The sequence below is a fragment of the Cyphomyrmex costatus genome, unplaced genomic scaffold, assembly GCF_001594065.2.
Source record: "Cyphomyrmex costatus isolate MS0001 unplaced genomic scaffold, Ccosl1.0 scaffold182, whole genome shotgun sequence".
NCBI classification, from domain to species: Eukaryota; Metazoa; Arthropoda; class Insecta; order Hymenoptera; family Formicidae; genus Cyphomyrmex; species Cyphomyrmex costatus.
Genome location: NW_017275847.1, coordinates 753,772 through 771,366, shown reverse-complemented (window position 1 = coordinate 771,366; position 17,595 = coordinate 753,772). Strand labels below are relative to the sequence as shown.

Below are 17,595 nucleotides of genomic sequence, written 5' to 3'. Positions count from 1 at the left end.
TGAGCATAAAATTACAAGTAACTTAGATTTAACGATTTCAATATATCTGCTTGAAATTTGCTTCCGTTACATTTACATGAAATTTTATGTTTTTTTTAACAGTGATAACATAAAAAATACTTTTATTTCTTTATTTTTATATAGTAAGTCGATCGAGTTTCATTGAAAACAATGTGAGGTATATTAACAAAAGTCACCTAAGCAAGTCAATTTTTCATAGTTACAAACTAAGCAATTTTATTACGAATCCAATATCCTTATTCTAACCTTCTTCGTGAATAGTTAAGAAGACCAGCGAAGCAGATCGGCGGCACCATTTGCTGCTAAGTGCTCGATTGTTGCGAGGTGATTCAACATGCAAGCGCTTCGGCGGGAAATCAATTAGCTCTAAAAGTTTTCCGCCGGCGAGCTTGATGAGCGACGACTAAAGGAATACCTGACGATGCAAGGAGAAGAGTGCTGCGCATTCAACTCTTAAACTACCTAGATAATTTTTAATTTCCTTCTGCTCATCTCTCCACCTTTTCCCATCACTGAGTAATTCAGATCTAATTAGCTACTACAAAGAATGACACCCGCTATTCTCATTTTTAATTCTTCAATTAACTGCCGCAAAAGGACGTTCCTGCGGTGTTTTTTGTCCCAGTCTGGCATAATTATGGAGATTGCAGGTAAACAGAATTTCTGATCGAGGCTGAAGATGAGATGTTGCATTGCTTATTAAATCACAGATATATATTTTTCCAGTAATTTTATATACGCTATATACTTTTCTCAAAAATATTGTTTCTAATTATCAGACTCTTACTAGTCCTTTCTAATTACGTAACTGTTATTTTGAAATTGAGAGTCTTGTACTTAACTTTTATTTTAAAATTTTCAACTTAATACAGTTTTAATGATAAAGATTATTAAAATATTAACAATATAAATTATACTTTTTATTGTGTTCATAAATTATGATTGATTTAAAATAGATAAATAAAGTTTTTGTAATGATAATCTTTTAGAAAAATGATGACTTTTAGAAAAATATTTGCATTATTTATAAATACAGAATTTTTGAGAGAGACGAATACTGAGATTCGCACAAGAGACTACAGCATACATCGAGATAGGAAGTTGGTAAACTTTGATATTTCTTGTTTCAATAAAAGTAAGAATTTTGCCATAGAGTAGAAGCGAAAAGAGCTTTGTTCCATTTGCGAATTCACATTGTACTTGCTTTTTCATCCTTTTCTTGTTTCCAGATTTTCAAACCTTTTAAATTTTTGATTTATATAGATCGTGTGTGTATGTTAAATCTTTTTAGATTTTTATATCTAACGATATATTCTTTAATATTTATCTACATAGCCCATTTAATTTTATTATTTTTTATTTGTACATATATACATATTAATCACTTTAATATCTTAATTACCATTTATTTTTTTCTATTGTATATGTTAGTGCATATAATTCTTTTTATATTTATACGTATATATAGGTCTACCATGTTTGCTCTCGCCGTTTTTACAGGTATAAAGCTATCTATATGAAAACGGCGGGAGCAAACTTGTAGACCTATATATTTGTTGTTTGTAATATATTTCTTAAATATTAGACGCGCGCGCATTTTTATGAAAGACAAAATATAAATCTGTTGTAATACAATATAGTCTGATTTAATTTCTCTGTATTTTTCCATATCCATTTTCTATATCTTTCTGCTTTTCTCTTTCTCTCTCGCTGGCACACAAATTCTGTTTTTTCCCCAACATTCCCCCTAGTTTCTCCTCTTCACGATGTCCGGTGACAAACGGTCGCCTTTCTACGGCAGCCGGAAGAAAGCCGGTTCAAAGAGCAGGGAAAACGAACGTTAAAAAAAAGCGACAGACATTCCGCAGGGAGAAATATTTTCTAGCGTTCGTAACTCATCGAATCTTCCGCGTCACAAAATTCTCACTGCAAAGAAAATCCACTAGCAGTGAATTGACTTTTAATTTATTTAAGCATTTATCATTTATTATTTACTTTTATTTCATTTGTTTTACTATTATTATTATTATATAATTTCGATAAAACATTTGAGTGCAATTTTAAGTATAATTTATATACAAAATAAAAAACTATTTAAAAATAATATATAAAAACTGTGTAATTATAAAAATTATTTCTGTCTTTCTTTTTTAAATTATATTTGATTTTTGTAGTTCAACATTATAATTATTTGGAGGGATGAGTCTTAATTTTTCTTGTTGGTTGGGTATGTTGGAAGATATAGGAGGGAGAGTGTAATAAAAGTGGAAAGGAATTCGTGGTTAGGACACGATATTCTCGTTTGTGGATAGTAAAGAGAACATCGAGAGCTTGCGTAGGCAGGGTTCGTTAAGTTCCTGAAATAGGCCTATCTTCTATCGGGATCATAGCAAAGTGCCTACCTGCTATCCTATATTGTGATTATTGTATTTGTTCATTTTGTATAGTTTTTTTATATTAAATTATATGCATGCTGAATTATACATGCATGGATGCGAGCGCGTAATTTTTTGTAGCAATACTAATTTACAAATTTTGAATAATTTTTATAGAAAAAAAAGAAACAGTTATTTTTGACATATTTTGAGGCATTGAGTTCGAATCTGCTGCCAGAAAAATTCCATCAGGTCGAATTCAATTAGATCGAAAAATTTTTAAGATATGTCATTTTTCCCGAATAATTTGAATGAAAAAAACATTTTCATTAGGATCTGATGATAATTAAGAAATGTTATCAAAAGTATTAAGATAAATAAATAGGATTAGGTGACTCTACTCTAATATAATGTGAAACTGATTGAAAGTCATATAAAAGACAGAAGTTAAACGCTCAACATTTCTGATTTGTTTTCTAATTTCAGTAAAACTTTACTGTATATATTACAAAAATATATTTTTTTATATCTTTAGAACCAGACGTGATAAAAATATTTTGATTGCATATTCGGGCTCAGTGTCGAAAATTATCGTAGACACAATCTTTATATGCCCTTACATAAAATTTTGTAAACTATAATAGTATAATTAACTTTTGAATATATCACTATTATTTTGTGAATTGTTACATTTCGAGTTTTTTTTTATCTTGCACCTCTTTAGACTGTCTACATTTTTAAACGTAATATATGTCTTTAGCTTTTCTCGTCAACTTAATAAGATTCATAATTGTCTGCCATAGTAAATTAAAGGCCATAGAGATAGAGTCGACTAGGCGGATAAGGGCCAGATAAGAGCGGCTGAAAAAGGGGTAGGGGAGATTGCAGGGAAGAAGGGGTAGGACGGGATATGAAAGATGAGGTCCCGATAATCGAACGGTGAACTGGATCAATTAAATCCTCCGGGGTAGACATTAATTATCGAAGGTGTCGTCGACAGTTTCCGATCGCGCGTGCAATCGAGGTACGATATTCGGAACGAGTTCAGGATTTTGCCCGCGGCGCATCCTCCTCCCTCTATCGTACAACCATCGTCCCTTCATCTCTTCGTCCTTATTCCTCGATTGGTCCTTCGGCCTGACTCGAGACACGTAAGATGGCTTCATATATCGATCAGCTGAAAATATTATCAGCATGTATGTGTTTCAAATGAATATAACAGCAAGATGTCTATAAGGATCAGTTTTTTTGAACGTTTATATACTAAAATAATATAACTCTACCTAAAAATATAAGTAAAATAGCAAAAAAATATCCGAAATAGTTTATTATTAGCATTAGTTTATTGTTGTCATCATATATCTTTGAAACTTACAGCATTTTGTCAATTTATCTCGATTTATCACGCAGGCTAAATTGCGTATATAATCCATAATAGAGGTAAATGTGAAAGATGTTATGTAAACGTCGATACTGCTGACACAAATCGAATTATTGATAATTCACAATGAATTTTGACGTTGGTGATCGGCAAATATAGTTGCTGCGACTGAGCTAATAGGATCGTGCCGAAAGTCGATACTCGTCACGAGATCTCGCGTCTTAATCGGATTTTATCGCAGATTTTCCGCGATATAATATCCCGTGCTATTTCTCGTCAACGAACGCTGTTATTTTTGAGTTGAGCGACATTTTTATATATCCGTTGCAAAAATTATTGCAAAAATAGTTTAATTTTAATTTAAGTGATGAGTACTGAAATAATTAATTTTTATAATATCAAATTTGAATATCATTATTATTATTAAGTGTTAATTTTAAATATTTTAATATTACTGAGATTGTAAAAAATTTGTACGTTAATAATTATTCAGTTTCAGTTACTCATATTAATTTTAGTAAAATAGTTATAACTAATCATAAAGTTTATAAACAGTCATAAAATTTCTGTCCATAACGAACTGTGAAAGAACAATGAATAAGATTTTTATTATCATTAATTAATTTATCAAGTCTTTATATTTAATTCCAAATTAGAATTTATATATAAATTTAATAAAGTTTAAGTATATTAATCTTTAAGAAAAATATATAAGAGAAGAGCAGACGTTTTAAAGAATAAACTTCCTCTTTTCAATGCTTTTCTTTTTCTTTGTTTGGATTTTTTAAATGGAACACTTCTTTTTTTATCTCTTTTATTCTTCATAAAATATTTTTTATACAGTGTTAAGCTGTAGAGCATATTCTATTGAAGTTTGACTTTGATTGATTTTTTGAGAAATAGGGCGTAATTAAGTTTGCAAACAAAATATAGAATATGATATTGTTGAATTAATTTCTTTAATGAATTTTTTATAAATATATAGTATATTTTATGCATGTAGTTATCAAAAAAACATTGAGAAGTCAAAATATCAAAAACTAATCAAAAGAAAATGTATCTCTACATTTGTGAAATGATATGCAAAATGCAACACACATCAATCTTCTACTGCATGCAGATTTAAAATGGTGTAAAATTTATTATAATATACACATATATGTATGTAAAAACTATTACTATTTAATACGTAGAAAGATTTTAAATACATAGAAAATGGTTTACATAAAAAACACTTTGTAAATATACAGAAAATTAAAGTATCCAGAGCGAAAGTTATGTATTGCGTAACGCTGAAAATGTCTCGTTGCATTATTTTATATCGCGTTAAACTTTCCCGCGCATCGTTGTTGTGAATTAATGTCAGCTTCATTTTTAACGATGAGCCTGGCGTTTTCGAGCGGCTTAAATGTGGTGTCAGCCAGTCACGCTGTTTGAATGATCGGTGATCCAGCTAAGCCTCGTTTAAATTTTAAGTGAAAAAGACTAGAGGGAATGTGCATCGATCGTTCGTGGCAGTTTACGAACCCGCGCCTCTGTTTTTATCGTATGTCTGTTATACACAAGATATATAGATCATTCTGGGTATCATTTTTTTCGAACAAATATATTGTATAATAAGAAGACTTTGTTTCTTATTGCTAAGGCAGAGAAATTAGCATAATTTATATTAAGATAAAATATAAAAAAAAGTATTAGAAATTATTTTCCACTTATGATATAAGAAAAATATAAGTTATTGTAAATTATTTATAATTTAAATATTTGATTAATATGACAGTGTTATTTATATCGTCAATAAACTGCGTAGCAAGTTTGCTCAATATATTATAATAAAGCAATATAAATACTATTAAATTATTTACGATAGAAATTTATTTCTAGCGTTATAATACTGCGTCAATATTTAGCTATTTACTAAAATTTCTTCTTGTTTAATAGCCTCTTTTATCTGTCCTTTTTATAAATTTTTTATTTAATATAATTATCAAATTTATTAAAAACTTCAATTGTTTTAATTGTTACACGTCATAAATCTTAAAGTTAGAATTAATTGAATTTTTTAAATAAATAACGATTATCAAGTTGGTTTTATAGTATCTATAAAGAACAGAAAATTCGATTGCGCGGAAAAGAAATTTTGTTTGAGTTTTATGTTGTCGGGCTATTAATCATTTTCTTCTTCCGTCACCAAACATTCAGACATCGTTTTCTTCAAGTTTCCATTCGATGAGTAAAGAAACGAAGAATCTGAAAGACGCGTGAAAGGAGCGGAACATGTCAGAAAGTTCTATTTCCGGTCGACGGGGCCTGTATCGGGCCCGACGCGAGAACGCGAAATGGCCGACTTAAGGAAGTTTTACTGCGAGACAAACCGGAAGTGATTCGGCTATCCCGAGGGAAACTTTCTTTTCTTCCTGCGGGCTTTTTCGTCGGATTACGACCGCCGACGAACATCCATTCTCGTTTAACGCTTTTATTTACCGTTTGCGGCTGTCTCTCCAACTTCCTCCCGCTTATCGGAATTTTCTCCAGTCGCGCTTTTTGCTGTTGCTTTATTTTTTCACTGTCCTCCGAAAGCGCTCGCGATAATGGTCAATGAATATCCATTGCTCCGAGAGAACTCAAATTATTTCGAACCTCAACCATAATCAAGTATCTAGTGACGTTAAAGTATATACGCGTATTTAGACTATAAATACTGTACGAAGAGGTACGTTATTTCCAATAGATTGAAGAATAGATTTAAAATTTAAAGATAAAATAGAAAGAAATAGAGAAAGAATGTTAATGTAGATACATGTATATATACACCTAAAAATAATTAAATATTTTAAAGATTGTTTTCTTAAATATCACTTGATTTAAAAGTATCTAATATTTAGGACAGAATGAAGGAATTGCAAACATTCAAGGGGACATATACGTTTCGAGCCTAAAAAAAAGCATTTTTCATGAATTTTTTTTAGAACTAAGAGACAAATTATAAAAATGGAACTTTTTGCATAATAAAGTACACTTTTTGTAATTCTCATACAAATTTTATTAGAGTAATTTTGTTGGAAAATTCCCCCACTTCACTGTCGTGTAGTCAGCCGTGCACGCCACGCATGATTCCACGGTTATAATAATTTCTCCTTGCCCGTTTATCTGAAATACAAAAGTCAAACGGCATCTTAAAGAAAAGTAAATTTCCTTGTTGTTGACGTATTCGATTTTTAAAATTCGAATTTTAAACAAAATGGCGGATCTTTAAAGTTAGGGTGCCGATTTTTGACAAAAAATGTTATTTTTTTGTTTTAAAAAAATAAAAAGAATTAGAATTTTAAAAATCGGATACAATGATAAACGAATTTTATAAGCTTTCAGTTAAAAAAAAAGGTAAATCGGTTGATCCGTTTTTAAATTATCATTGTAACCGACTTTAAAAACATGGTTTTGAAAAAAAAACGCGTTTAAAGTTTTTGAACAATTTTACTCTATTATAAAATTGAATTTATTTAACTTCACGTCATCGTCAATTCCTGGGCCATACAGGGAAACTTCCTGCTTAATATTTGCCTCAATTTGATGATTTTTAACGAAGCGGCGACTTATACGGGGTTCCCGCATATAAGGGTCCGATCGGCGCGCCGCTTCAGAAAGGACAAGCCCGTGCACTGCCCAACAAAACGCGTTGTAACTTTTTTACTTATTGAAATTTCAAGAAATGGTTTTAGGACAATATTCTTGAATGTTTAAACTATCGAAAAATGCATTAAAATAATCGATTTTTTGAAACCGACAAACGTATATACCCCCTTAAGAGGTGTGTGTTCAATTGTCACGTATTATATTGGCACGGGTGCGAGAAATGATGAGTTCCTACTACTTTATTATACTGCAATAATACTTTTTGTTTTTCGCGCTTATCCTGTGTTCGTACAATTTATTCATTTTTATTCTCTAAATAATATTTTAAGCTTAAAGCCAGAGCAGTAAATCTACAACTTAATTCTCGGTCTTACAAAGTTTCGATGTAAAATTATAAAAAAAAATGGAATATTAACCTAATCAAAATAATTCCCTTTACTTTCCATACATTTTCGCTATCTTTCAGGCAACTATCAAATTCCGCTTCGGAAAAAAAGATGATTGTTTCGAATCGATAAATTAATTTTATGATGAAAAAAATTGAAATTGCCATCACGAAATCTTTGGAACTACTTTTTATATGTACTGTACGATAGAGTTTTCGTTTAAAGCCGAGCAAATCATTTTTTGAGCTTTCGCAGCATATTTCTTCATTTATTTGGAACGCCAAAAGGAGGTAATGCCTGAAATGCTGCTTTTCGAACAACATATAGTTTTCACTACCATTTTTTGAGATTAGATCGTAGCACCGACATCTATTATACCTTATTTTGAGGCTTAAGGTAACGCTTCAAAACGACTGTATGGTGAGAAAAAGATTCAAATTTGTATAAATGCTGTAGTTGATTGAATACAGGAGCCGAAAATTAAATTGTAGACCTAATATTTGTATAACATATAAGACTCAACCAGTCTTTTATTTCATGGAAAGGAAAAAATTAAATATTTGATTGGTCCATTTTTTATGCATTATGCAATGCTTCCGCCCTTAAAAACAAGGTTTTGCTGATTTCATCTATTTTCTTCGATATCCTTTAATTGTTTTGAACGATGTAATTTTAGCAACTTAGATGTTTTTTGTGAAAGTTCAACTACATCTCGATATGCTGTAGGCAACCATTAGCTTCGGAGCGAAAAAGGCCCGAAATGACCGTTAGGCATGTTGAATAATGCCGAGGGCGGGCATTTTTTCTAGTCCAAGTGTGCTATTTTTTTTGCATCCGTTCTGTCCTCTATTGCGTAGGGTGTTCTTTCTATCACTCCTTGTTTTTCTTTTTTTTTTTGCCTCGCCAGTGTCCCTCGGAAAAATCTATAAATCTAGCGCGCGGGCTCGCGAACGTCAGGACCATTCGTCAGCGGGCAGATTGGTGGGAGGGAATGGATTCGAGGAGGGTTGAGGAAGGGGTGCATACGTGGCCGAACCCGTGTCAGGTGAACACTGCAGCTTCGTCCCACATGCAATAAAGCCGCGACGATTTTACGAGCGAGGCGAGCCGGATGACGAGGTAATTTACCTACCCGTTGGGAGAGGGATGAAGGGACGACGGGAATGAATCCATACCATGACTCGCTACAAGGCGCTTCGATCGTTTCGATAAAGGTCGACGCTTTTTATCCGACACCCCAAGAGCGATGTCACGTGATTTCGTACCTCTGCGGAATCTTTAATCTTCATTCTAAAAGTCTCCGGTATATCGATTTAATGTAAGAACCGCATCTAACGTAAATGTACACGTACAGTGAGAACTTAGAATCCATAACATTCAGTTTTAAAGTTTGATACGTCTTTAAATGTACGTTTTTAATCCTGGGGTAGTCACCTCATTCTTTAATGTAAACGATTATTCGGGGTATTTTTACACCCCGATTAAAATCATTATTGTTAAACAATATATTGTTCAGATGTTTACCGATTATTGACATTTGAGATTATGGATTCACTTACAATTTCCTGAAACAAAAATAAAAATAAAAACCAAACAAATAAATAAACGGAATAAATATGTTAAGTACTTTATTATTATATGATATCTAAAAAATAGGATTTGTAAAAGTATTTTAAAAAATAAAGATTTTAATTAAGATAACGTTTTTTATCGTGAATTTTCGATGAAATTGCATTATTCAAAGGTTCGTAAAACATAATTATAGAAAAAGAAAAAAACAATATTTATTTTAGAACAATTGACATTTTTTTGCCGCTAAGGAGGTGACTAATATAACCGGGTTAAAGACTTTCATAAGAATCTCGGAACTTACACGGAACTCAAATGAAATGATTTCAGACTGGTCTCCTCTCCAACGCGACAGAATGAAGCAGCAAGCAGCAGTAGCGGTTCGACTCAACACGGGGCGACGTTCGCGGTCCGGGTTGGCACGATGGACGGGGTAGTCACGCATCATTTACGAGCTGAAACACGAAGAGATCTGGCGGCTTGGGCGCGAGCGATTGTTCAAGGATGCCACACGGCTGCTCATTCCTTGCGAGAATATACCGTTCGTGAGTAATCTGCACGTATTAATTTAAAAAATGATTGGATTTTGTTTTTGGACTTTCATTAGATATTTAAAATAATGTCTATAATAATTTATTAAAAAAAAAAAACTAGAAATTTGTGATAAAATAAGATTGATAAATGGATATTAAAAGTTATGTAGATGAGGTAGAGATGTGTGTAGCATGAAATATTTGAGAAAATTGTGAACCCGAGTTCTTTCTATGTATACATAGCAGCGGATGATAGTCGACATCTACACTCTCGTCATTTTCCGCGTTCGGTTCGATGAATTTTAATTTCTTTTCAGCGACGACGAACGGCAATAATAAATCGAGATGAATGCCTCGCCCATTTCATACGCGTCTTTTTGTTCGCGTCTCTCGTCGAACTCATCGATGATAAAGAACCGTAGATACCTCCTCTCCCCTCCCCTCGATGCGGCAGAAACGCGCAATGGAAAAATATATACAGGCTGTTTCATAAAAAATAGTATTTTACAAATAATTTACTTGGAAATTAATTTAATTATACAATTATGATTAATAAAAGTAAACAAAAAAATATGACTTTTGTTGATTTTTATTTAACTAGGCTTATAAAATTATGATATTTATATCACTACGTTTTATAATTATTTGACCAAATTCTAAAACGGCAAAAAGAACAAACAAGATATACAAAAATGATACAAATTATCTACAGATATAAATGACAAGGTATACTACCAGTTTATATATATGTTAATTTTATTTATTTCTTTTTCTCACGTTTATTTTTTAAAATAATAAGTTATGCAATTTGACTTTTGAATTTGTTCACGATTTTTTTTAGAATACCAAGTTTTATACAATCTGATTTTTGAATTTTCTCCTTATTGACTCAAAGCATCAAGAGCACAAACGGATTAATTTTTATAGGATAACGAATTTTGTATAATGAATTTATCTGTATTAAATATTTGTAACATTGAGAATGACCCAATCGGAGTCGAAACGTCCGTGTTGAACATTGTAGTTACATATTATTTGAATTAAAGTTTTGGTTTTGTTATATTATCGGCTCTTTGCCCCTTTTTATTTATTTTGTTTTACAAAAAATTGATTTATACAAAAAAATTTATATCTAACAATATCTGTATATATACATTATGTTATATTAATATAAATGTAATGATAATATAAAATAATAAGTTGTGAATAGATTTATATTTTTCTCTTTACTGTTATTTTAATTTTGTGATATTTCATATGTTGTAGGTTGCATATGGCAAGGTAAGGCCTGTCAGTTGGTTGTCAACCATGAAGAAGGTTTCGCGCTTTACTCCGCAGGAACGCGGGGCACTGCCGGGAACGGCGTAAGTCCTGGATCACCACCCACGCCACTCTGGAGAAGATCCTTCGACAAATTGAAAATGTCCGCGGACGACGGCGCCCGTCTTTTGTGGCTCGATTTTGGAGGCGAGGATGGCGAAATTGTGAGTATTTGATAGACATATGGATTTTAAAAATCAAAAAGACTGGAAAATTTAATATCCCGGGAAATAGATTCAAGCGTCGTAAATTTAAGAACAAGTTTATGGAACGAGGGAAAGTTTGCTATAGTCGTAAATTTCTTCATTTCAACTTACATCATTCAATGTAGTTATTCTAGACTAGAATTCGTACGTGCATCATCGTTTTTTATTAATTATGAAAAATGGCTAGTTGTTCTTAATTCCTGAAAATTCTTTCTAAATTCATACACATTTAAAATTGATTAAAAATCAGATATTTTCTTAAACGGTAAGAAACTTAAATATACCGTCAGTTTTCATTAGTAAGTAAGCAGTATCGGTTAATTATTATTGTAGGAGCTAGATTTGGAGAGTTGTCCAAAACCAATTGTGTTCGTCCTGCACAACTTCCTTTCGGCGAAGATTCATCGGCTTGGTCTGAGTGCATAGGGGCACGAGGGGGCCCTCACAGAGGCCCCCGATTTGCCCCCTCACACTACGAGGTCTGTTACCAACGTCTTTCTTCATTGAACTCAAAAATAATTAATTACAGTGAAAAAGAGAAAATTAATTTTTTTCTTCGAGAATTCGAAGTAACAAATAACAGAACCGAGACTTGATGAGTCAAAAACATCCTAATGGAATTATTAGAAACGTGAGGACTATAATCTTTGTCAAAGGTTCCGCATTGCGTGCAGCATCCTATTCTAGTTGCGAAGCTTTGAAATGTGAAGAAAAGAGAGATTCGAAGTGAAACAGTAATAGTGTAACAGTTTAGGAATGAGTGAGAATAGAATAATGATTTGGAAAAGATAATGATCCGAGGATTCTCCGATTGGAAAATTATTGAAATCAACAAAATTTCGATAAAATGATAATTTTATTTTTTTAAATCTGAAACTTTAAAATCAATGATTTTTAAGACAGTTTTAAAATTTCAATAGTTTGTAAATTTTTGGATTCTTAATCGATTTTTTGTATTATTTGTGTGTGCAATACTAAATATTATTGTTTTAATATGTCGAGACTAAATATTTTTAATGTTGAAATCCAAATTTAATATATACGATTAAAAAAATTTTATAAACGGCCTAGCTTTTTTAATACAAATGCAAAGATGTGCAAATTATACACATCGTAGAATTCTCGGACTCGGTCCAAGGATTCCAGTATTTCGTCAAAGAGATGTGTAAACAAGGTGAAAAGAAGACTGTACATTTATAATTTTAGACAGTCCATGTTTAAAGATGTTCATCGAGAAGCTCGATTACGATAAATCGACTCGAAATGGTCGTTAAAAACTGGGTAACACTCATTTTTCTCTTTTTTATTTTCGACGATAATCGATACGAAGCCATCCACCAAACGATATATCGAAGAAAGTACGATACGTGACAAGGACGGAGAAGCGGAAAGGTGAAGAAAAACACCGATGCCGCTAATCAACGCGCCTAAGTAACTAATTTAATTAACTACTTACCTAACTCTAAGTAAGACTAATCGCAAAGAACTGATTCGACAGATTATCAATAAATATTCATTAATTCAGTGTCGAATATCTCATTGCGATGGTTGTAACGAGCATAGAAATCAGATAAGCGCGATTGTTTAAATGACGTTCGTTAACATAATACATTCCTATTTTTAAATACAATTTGTATAGTTTGAGTTTTGAGAAATAATGGTATGAAATTATATCTTGATGCAAAGTATTTCTATCTACTACACGCGAGAGAAAATATTTCTTTTAATTAATTTTTTAATGTAGACTTGTATTTAATATTTTTTTGTTTAATAACATTTACAAAACAAATATTTATAACAAGAGATATAATGTATGGATTAATTTTCTAATATAATATTATTGCGTAAACATTTTTAATTTAATTAAGTTAATTAAATCCTCTTTTAATTAAATTATGATATTTTAATAGATAGTTTTAAATATTTTTAATTATATTAATTTATATCTTATATGTATTAATTTTTTTTTATTAATATATTATTCATAAACGATGTGTAATGATGTACCGACGAGGTATTTTATAACTTAATGAACTTTAGATACATTGATATTCTCTATTTAGTATGACATTCTCTATTTAATATTCATATTTAATTGCCTGTTATTTGGTTAAATTAATTCTAATTATTATTATATCTTCTTTTTATCTACATTATTTCTCTACCATTTTACAAAATAAAACGTTTTACAAAACATTTTAGATAGAACTTAAGAGTTTCTATTTTTTCGTCGTTTAAACATTGTGATAGTCCTGATCATATGCACGATTGAGACGCTTAGACGAAGCGTATAACGTACTCGTTACGAAATAGTAGGAGTTAATTTTAATAAAGACTACGTTTTCACCGTACATTCAGTGTTATACATGGCTAACTAGAGAGTTCCAAAATCTAATTCTCATTCAGATGTCATACATTTGACGTAAACATAGATACTTACACATCGTATAATTATAATTAAGATTATGTGGTATTGTATTACGGCAGAATGTTGAACACCACATTTATGATAGAATTTATTGTAGGATATTGTAATGTTGAAAATTAAATAGTATCCGTGTGACATTTAACGCCACATTTCTGTCAATATAATATGAAAAATGGGACTTTGGCATTGTGCACGGTGGAAACATAGTCATTATTAACAAACAATGAGCCGCTCATTGGTGTTCGACCTTCCACTTCCCTCGAAGCTTGCATTCCTTTAAATTCACTTAAGTTATAAATAGTAAATAAAGCAGGCAAGAATAATAATAAAAATTTGTTTATTATTCTGAACAAGTTTTGTCAAAATGTAGATGTGTATATTACAAAGCAGAAATAACGAAACAGAAGCTGGTATTGAATTATGATTAGCACATTTAATTAGTCGGATTTTCGTAAATTATACTTGAAAAATTTGTGATTGGGCTTTGTGTAAAAACGAGCTTTTCTCAATCGACCGACCAGATACTCCATATAACGAAGGAGAATATTACATTTTGCATACTTAAATTTGTGCAGGGATTTCTCTGGTCAGCTTTGTTCTCGTTTTTCCGAAAAATTCACGTGCATCGTACGATCGTACTAAAGTCCACGGAGTTGGGAACACCTGGAAAGGACTTAAAGAGTTTACTCCCTTGATCTTCCAGCGAGAACTTTCCGCGAGATAACGTGTTTCGTTTCGGTAAGACGATATTTATGTCACTCCCCCTCCTGCCTACAGTCAAAGCGCCTCGAGTGAGTTCACAGAAGTTGGAATATCCTGCGCGTTTCTTGGCCAAAATACTTTCTTGGAATTGTACTCGAGAATGGTGAGGCGATCGCCATCGATCTCAGCCAGACAAAATGGAAATATCCTCTTGGTGGCGCGGGCGGTTTCGTGGTGTGGCGAGACTCGAGATTGACTTATATTTAGAATTCTCCATCTTCGCATTAGTGAACGATGTTAAAGAAATCCAATATTTTGGAATTTTTAAGAATTTAGTAGTGTCAAGATTTACGAAATTTAAATCATATATTGCATTTTTGTATAGTTTCACTTTACGATAGAGCAGACACAAAAGTATAATATTTGAAAAATGTAATCTGTTTAAAATAGATGATTGCTTTTTGTAAGAAATAGAAAAGAATATAAGTTGTGCAAAATCGAGGGAATCGAGTGTGTTAAACTATAATAGAAGAACGATTTATTACCCGCCTCAAAAATATTCCACAAAGTTTTTTCAAATATTCTGATTTTATAGTATTATTTTTTGATCTGACACTAAATATTTTAAGTGTAATTCATATATTTTTAATATATTTATCTAAGAATAGTTGTTGAACAAGAAAATAGAATATGAATCGCCACAATTATCGTATTTTAAACTATTATGGTATTGTTTATAATTTAAGCAGAACTTTAAAAGGAAAACGCGTGAAATAGAAGGTCCCTTGATAATTCAATGGGCGGCTATTCTAGCTGTTTTGTACGATTCGTATTCTTTAATGCGAGTAAATTTAAGGTAGCGAAAAGCATCGATGTGTACAGCCTGATTTTTTTGTTTCTTAAAAACAATAACATATCTAAATAATAATTCATATCATTGCTCAGAATATAAATGTTTAAAAATCCATGTAATATGGAAGGAAGAGAATATTAAAAAGTTGCGAATTTTCAAGGACTCAGGAATTTTATTTTAAGAATGAAATTAGTATAAAAAAATTATTGAAAATTCTAATAATTTATCAAAGAATCTAGAATCATAATTTTTTCTAGAATCCATAGAAATCCAAATCTCTGGAATCGAATCTAAAAATAGATCTAAATACATACATACTCTTAATTTTTAAAATCTAGAATATCTGATTTTAGCATCTATTTGAAATTTTTTTAATTTTAAGGACTTTGATGGCTTTGAAAACTTGGAAATTTATTAAAATTTTAATATGTCAAATCAATCGAAGATTTATCGATAATCAATAATATAATTTATCATGGAATCATTAAATTGAAACGAGGAAATCAGGCGTTTAAAAAATTATCCTTGACACAAGGTTATGAAAGAATGTAAGAATGAAGATTTCTTCACAGACTTTTATAGCATATTGTAAGTATATATCGGTATTTTATACTTTACCAGACTAGAGATCAGCACAAGTGATTACTAGCCACATTGTTCTTATTTATTTATTTAAATGGATTATTTGTATCGCTAAACGATATATTCTTTGTATGCAGAAACTTGCAATGGTTTAATATTTTAGAATATTTTATGATAAAATTTCCGAATTTCTTCTTAGTATTTTTTTTTATACACTTATTCTTTACACAACTCTATTCTATTTATAATAATAATGATAATAATAATAATAATAATGCTAATAATAATGATAATAATAATAATGATGATGATGAGAAAGCAACGTGCAACCATCGCGAGGCGATCCTTGTAGTTGTAGTTTCAGAAGCTACAAGACATACTTTCAAACAATAATAATGATAATAATAACAATATTTTAACTACTAATAGATTTTTGTATTATAAATTCTATTATCATGTCTGGCATGTGTTATAAAAGTCTGTGATTTTCTTTTTCTGTATAAATACGAGTGTCTCCCATCGAGATTGTTGAATGTTGTATAGGGTGGACGTACAATAATAAGATTGAGGTTAAGTAGACATATCAACGAAGTCGTGTACTATTGATTGTATCCACTTATCACTTCCCAAGCATTTTTTGCGCTTCTCTTCAAACCGGAACGATTTTTCACTGCTTCATAGTTTGCCCATATTTGGATTTAAAAATTGGAGTTAAATAGGTATGTAATTTAATGAAATTGTTACTAATGATGATCGTTCTAATTAACAATTATTAGATATCATTATTTATTTTCAAGAATATTTTAACGATGATTTTCATCTTGATGTAAACTATATTTAATAAATTGTTCTTTCAAATAAGCAATTACTAATTATATCAACACACTTTATTATGTTTAACAACTATATTATTATCCGAGATTTTAAGATTAAAATTAGATTATTGTATAATTAAAATTAACAATTAATTGTATTTAATTTTATCTTACATGTGAGAATAGTATCAAATAATTTATATAAATAGACTAATTAATGCTTTTATAACACATATCTGAAAATTACCTGCAATCTGATGTTATCTGATCTTTAGAATGGAAATTCGCGGAAAATGGCGGCGAGGATATTAGTAGTGAATTATTGTGTCCGTTTTGGATCGATGGAGCGCATTTCACATAAACGCGCGTAAGCGACTGTTAACAAGTTATTAACATAATTATTATTAACAAACTAAGTTGAATATATCGAAGACTTTATTATTGAATTCGTTTGCGCGTGGAATGCATATTTTTTTAATATTTTAGAATAATCGTTGAGTATATCGCGTAGGATGTGACGGAAACCTTTCGCTTTATTTTTCCTAAATTTGCAGTAAATTTGTATACTGTTGAGTTACCAAATAAAAAACAGTTAGAACAACGAATGAACTGATTTCTTTATTTCTTAAGATTTCTTTACGTAATTATATAATAATAATATTAATAATAATAATAATAAAAGATAAAAGTATGAAGATTTTGAACAACTATGTATGCGCATAAAATTTATTTTAGATAATTATAAAAATTAATTAATTAGCAATTGTTAATTAAAAGATCAAGTAGATCGT

The 17,595-nt window shown here is 30.8% G+C and overlaps 2 protein-coding genes across 2 annotated transcripts in view; one reads left to right on the top strand and one right to left on the bottom strand.

Annotated features, from left to right (window-relative positions):
* Positions 1 to 11,850, top strand: part of Syn1 (Syntrophin-like 1) — a 109,200-nt gene extending 97,350 nt beyond the window's left edge. The window contains exons 5-7 of the mRNA XM_018537748.1: positions 9,696 to 9,910; positions 11,165 to 11,382; positions 11,758 to 11,850. Coding sequence (XP_018393250.1) covers positions 9,696 to 9,910; positions 11,165 to 11,382; positions 11,758 to 11,850 — 526 coding nt within the window. The remainder of the gene's footprint in view (positions 1 to 9,695; positions 9,911 to 11,164; positions 11,383 to 11,757) is intronic.
* A 2,546-nt stretch (positions 11,851 to 14,396) lies between these two features.
* Positions 14,397 to 17,595, bottom strand: part of dachs (unconventional myosin-IXb-like dachs) — a 29,858-nt gene continuing 26,659 nt past the window's right edge. The window contains 2 exon segments of the mRNA XM_018537769.1: positions 14,397 to 14,776; positions 14,778 to 14,831. Of these exon segments, the coding sequence (XP_018393271.1) occupies positions 14,630 to 14,776; positions 14,778 to 14,831 (201 nt within the window). The 3' untranslated portion in view covers positions 14,397 to 14,629.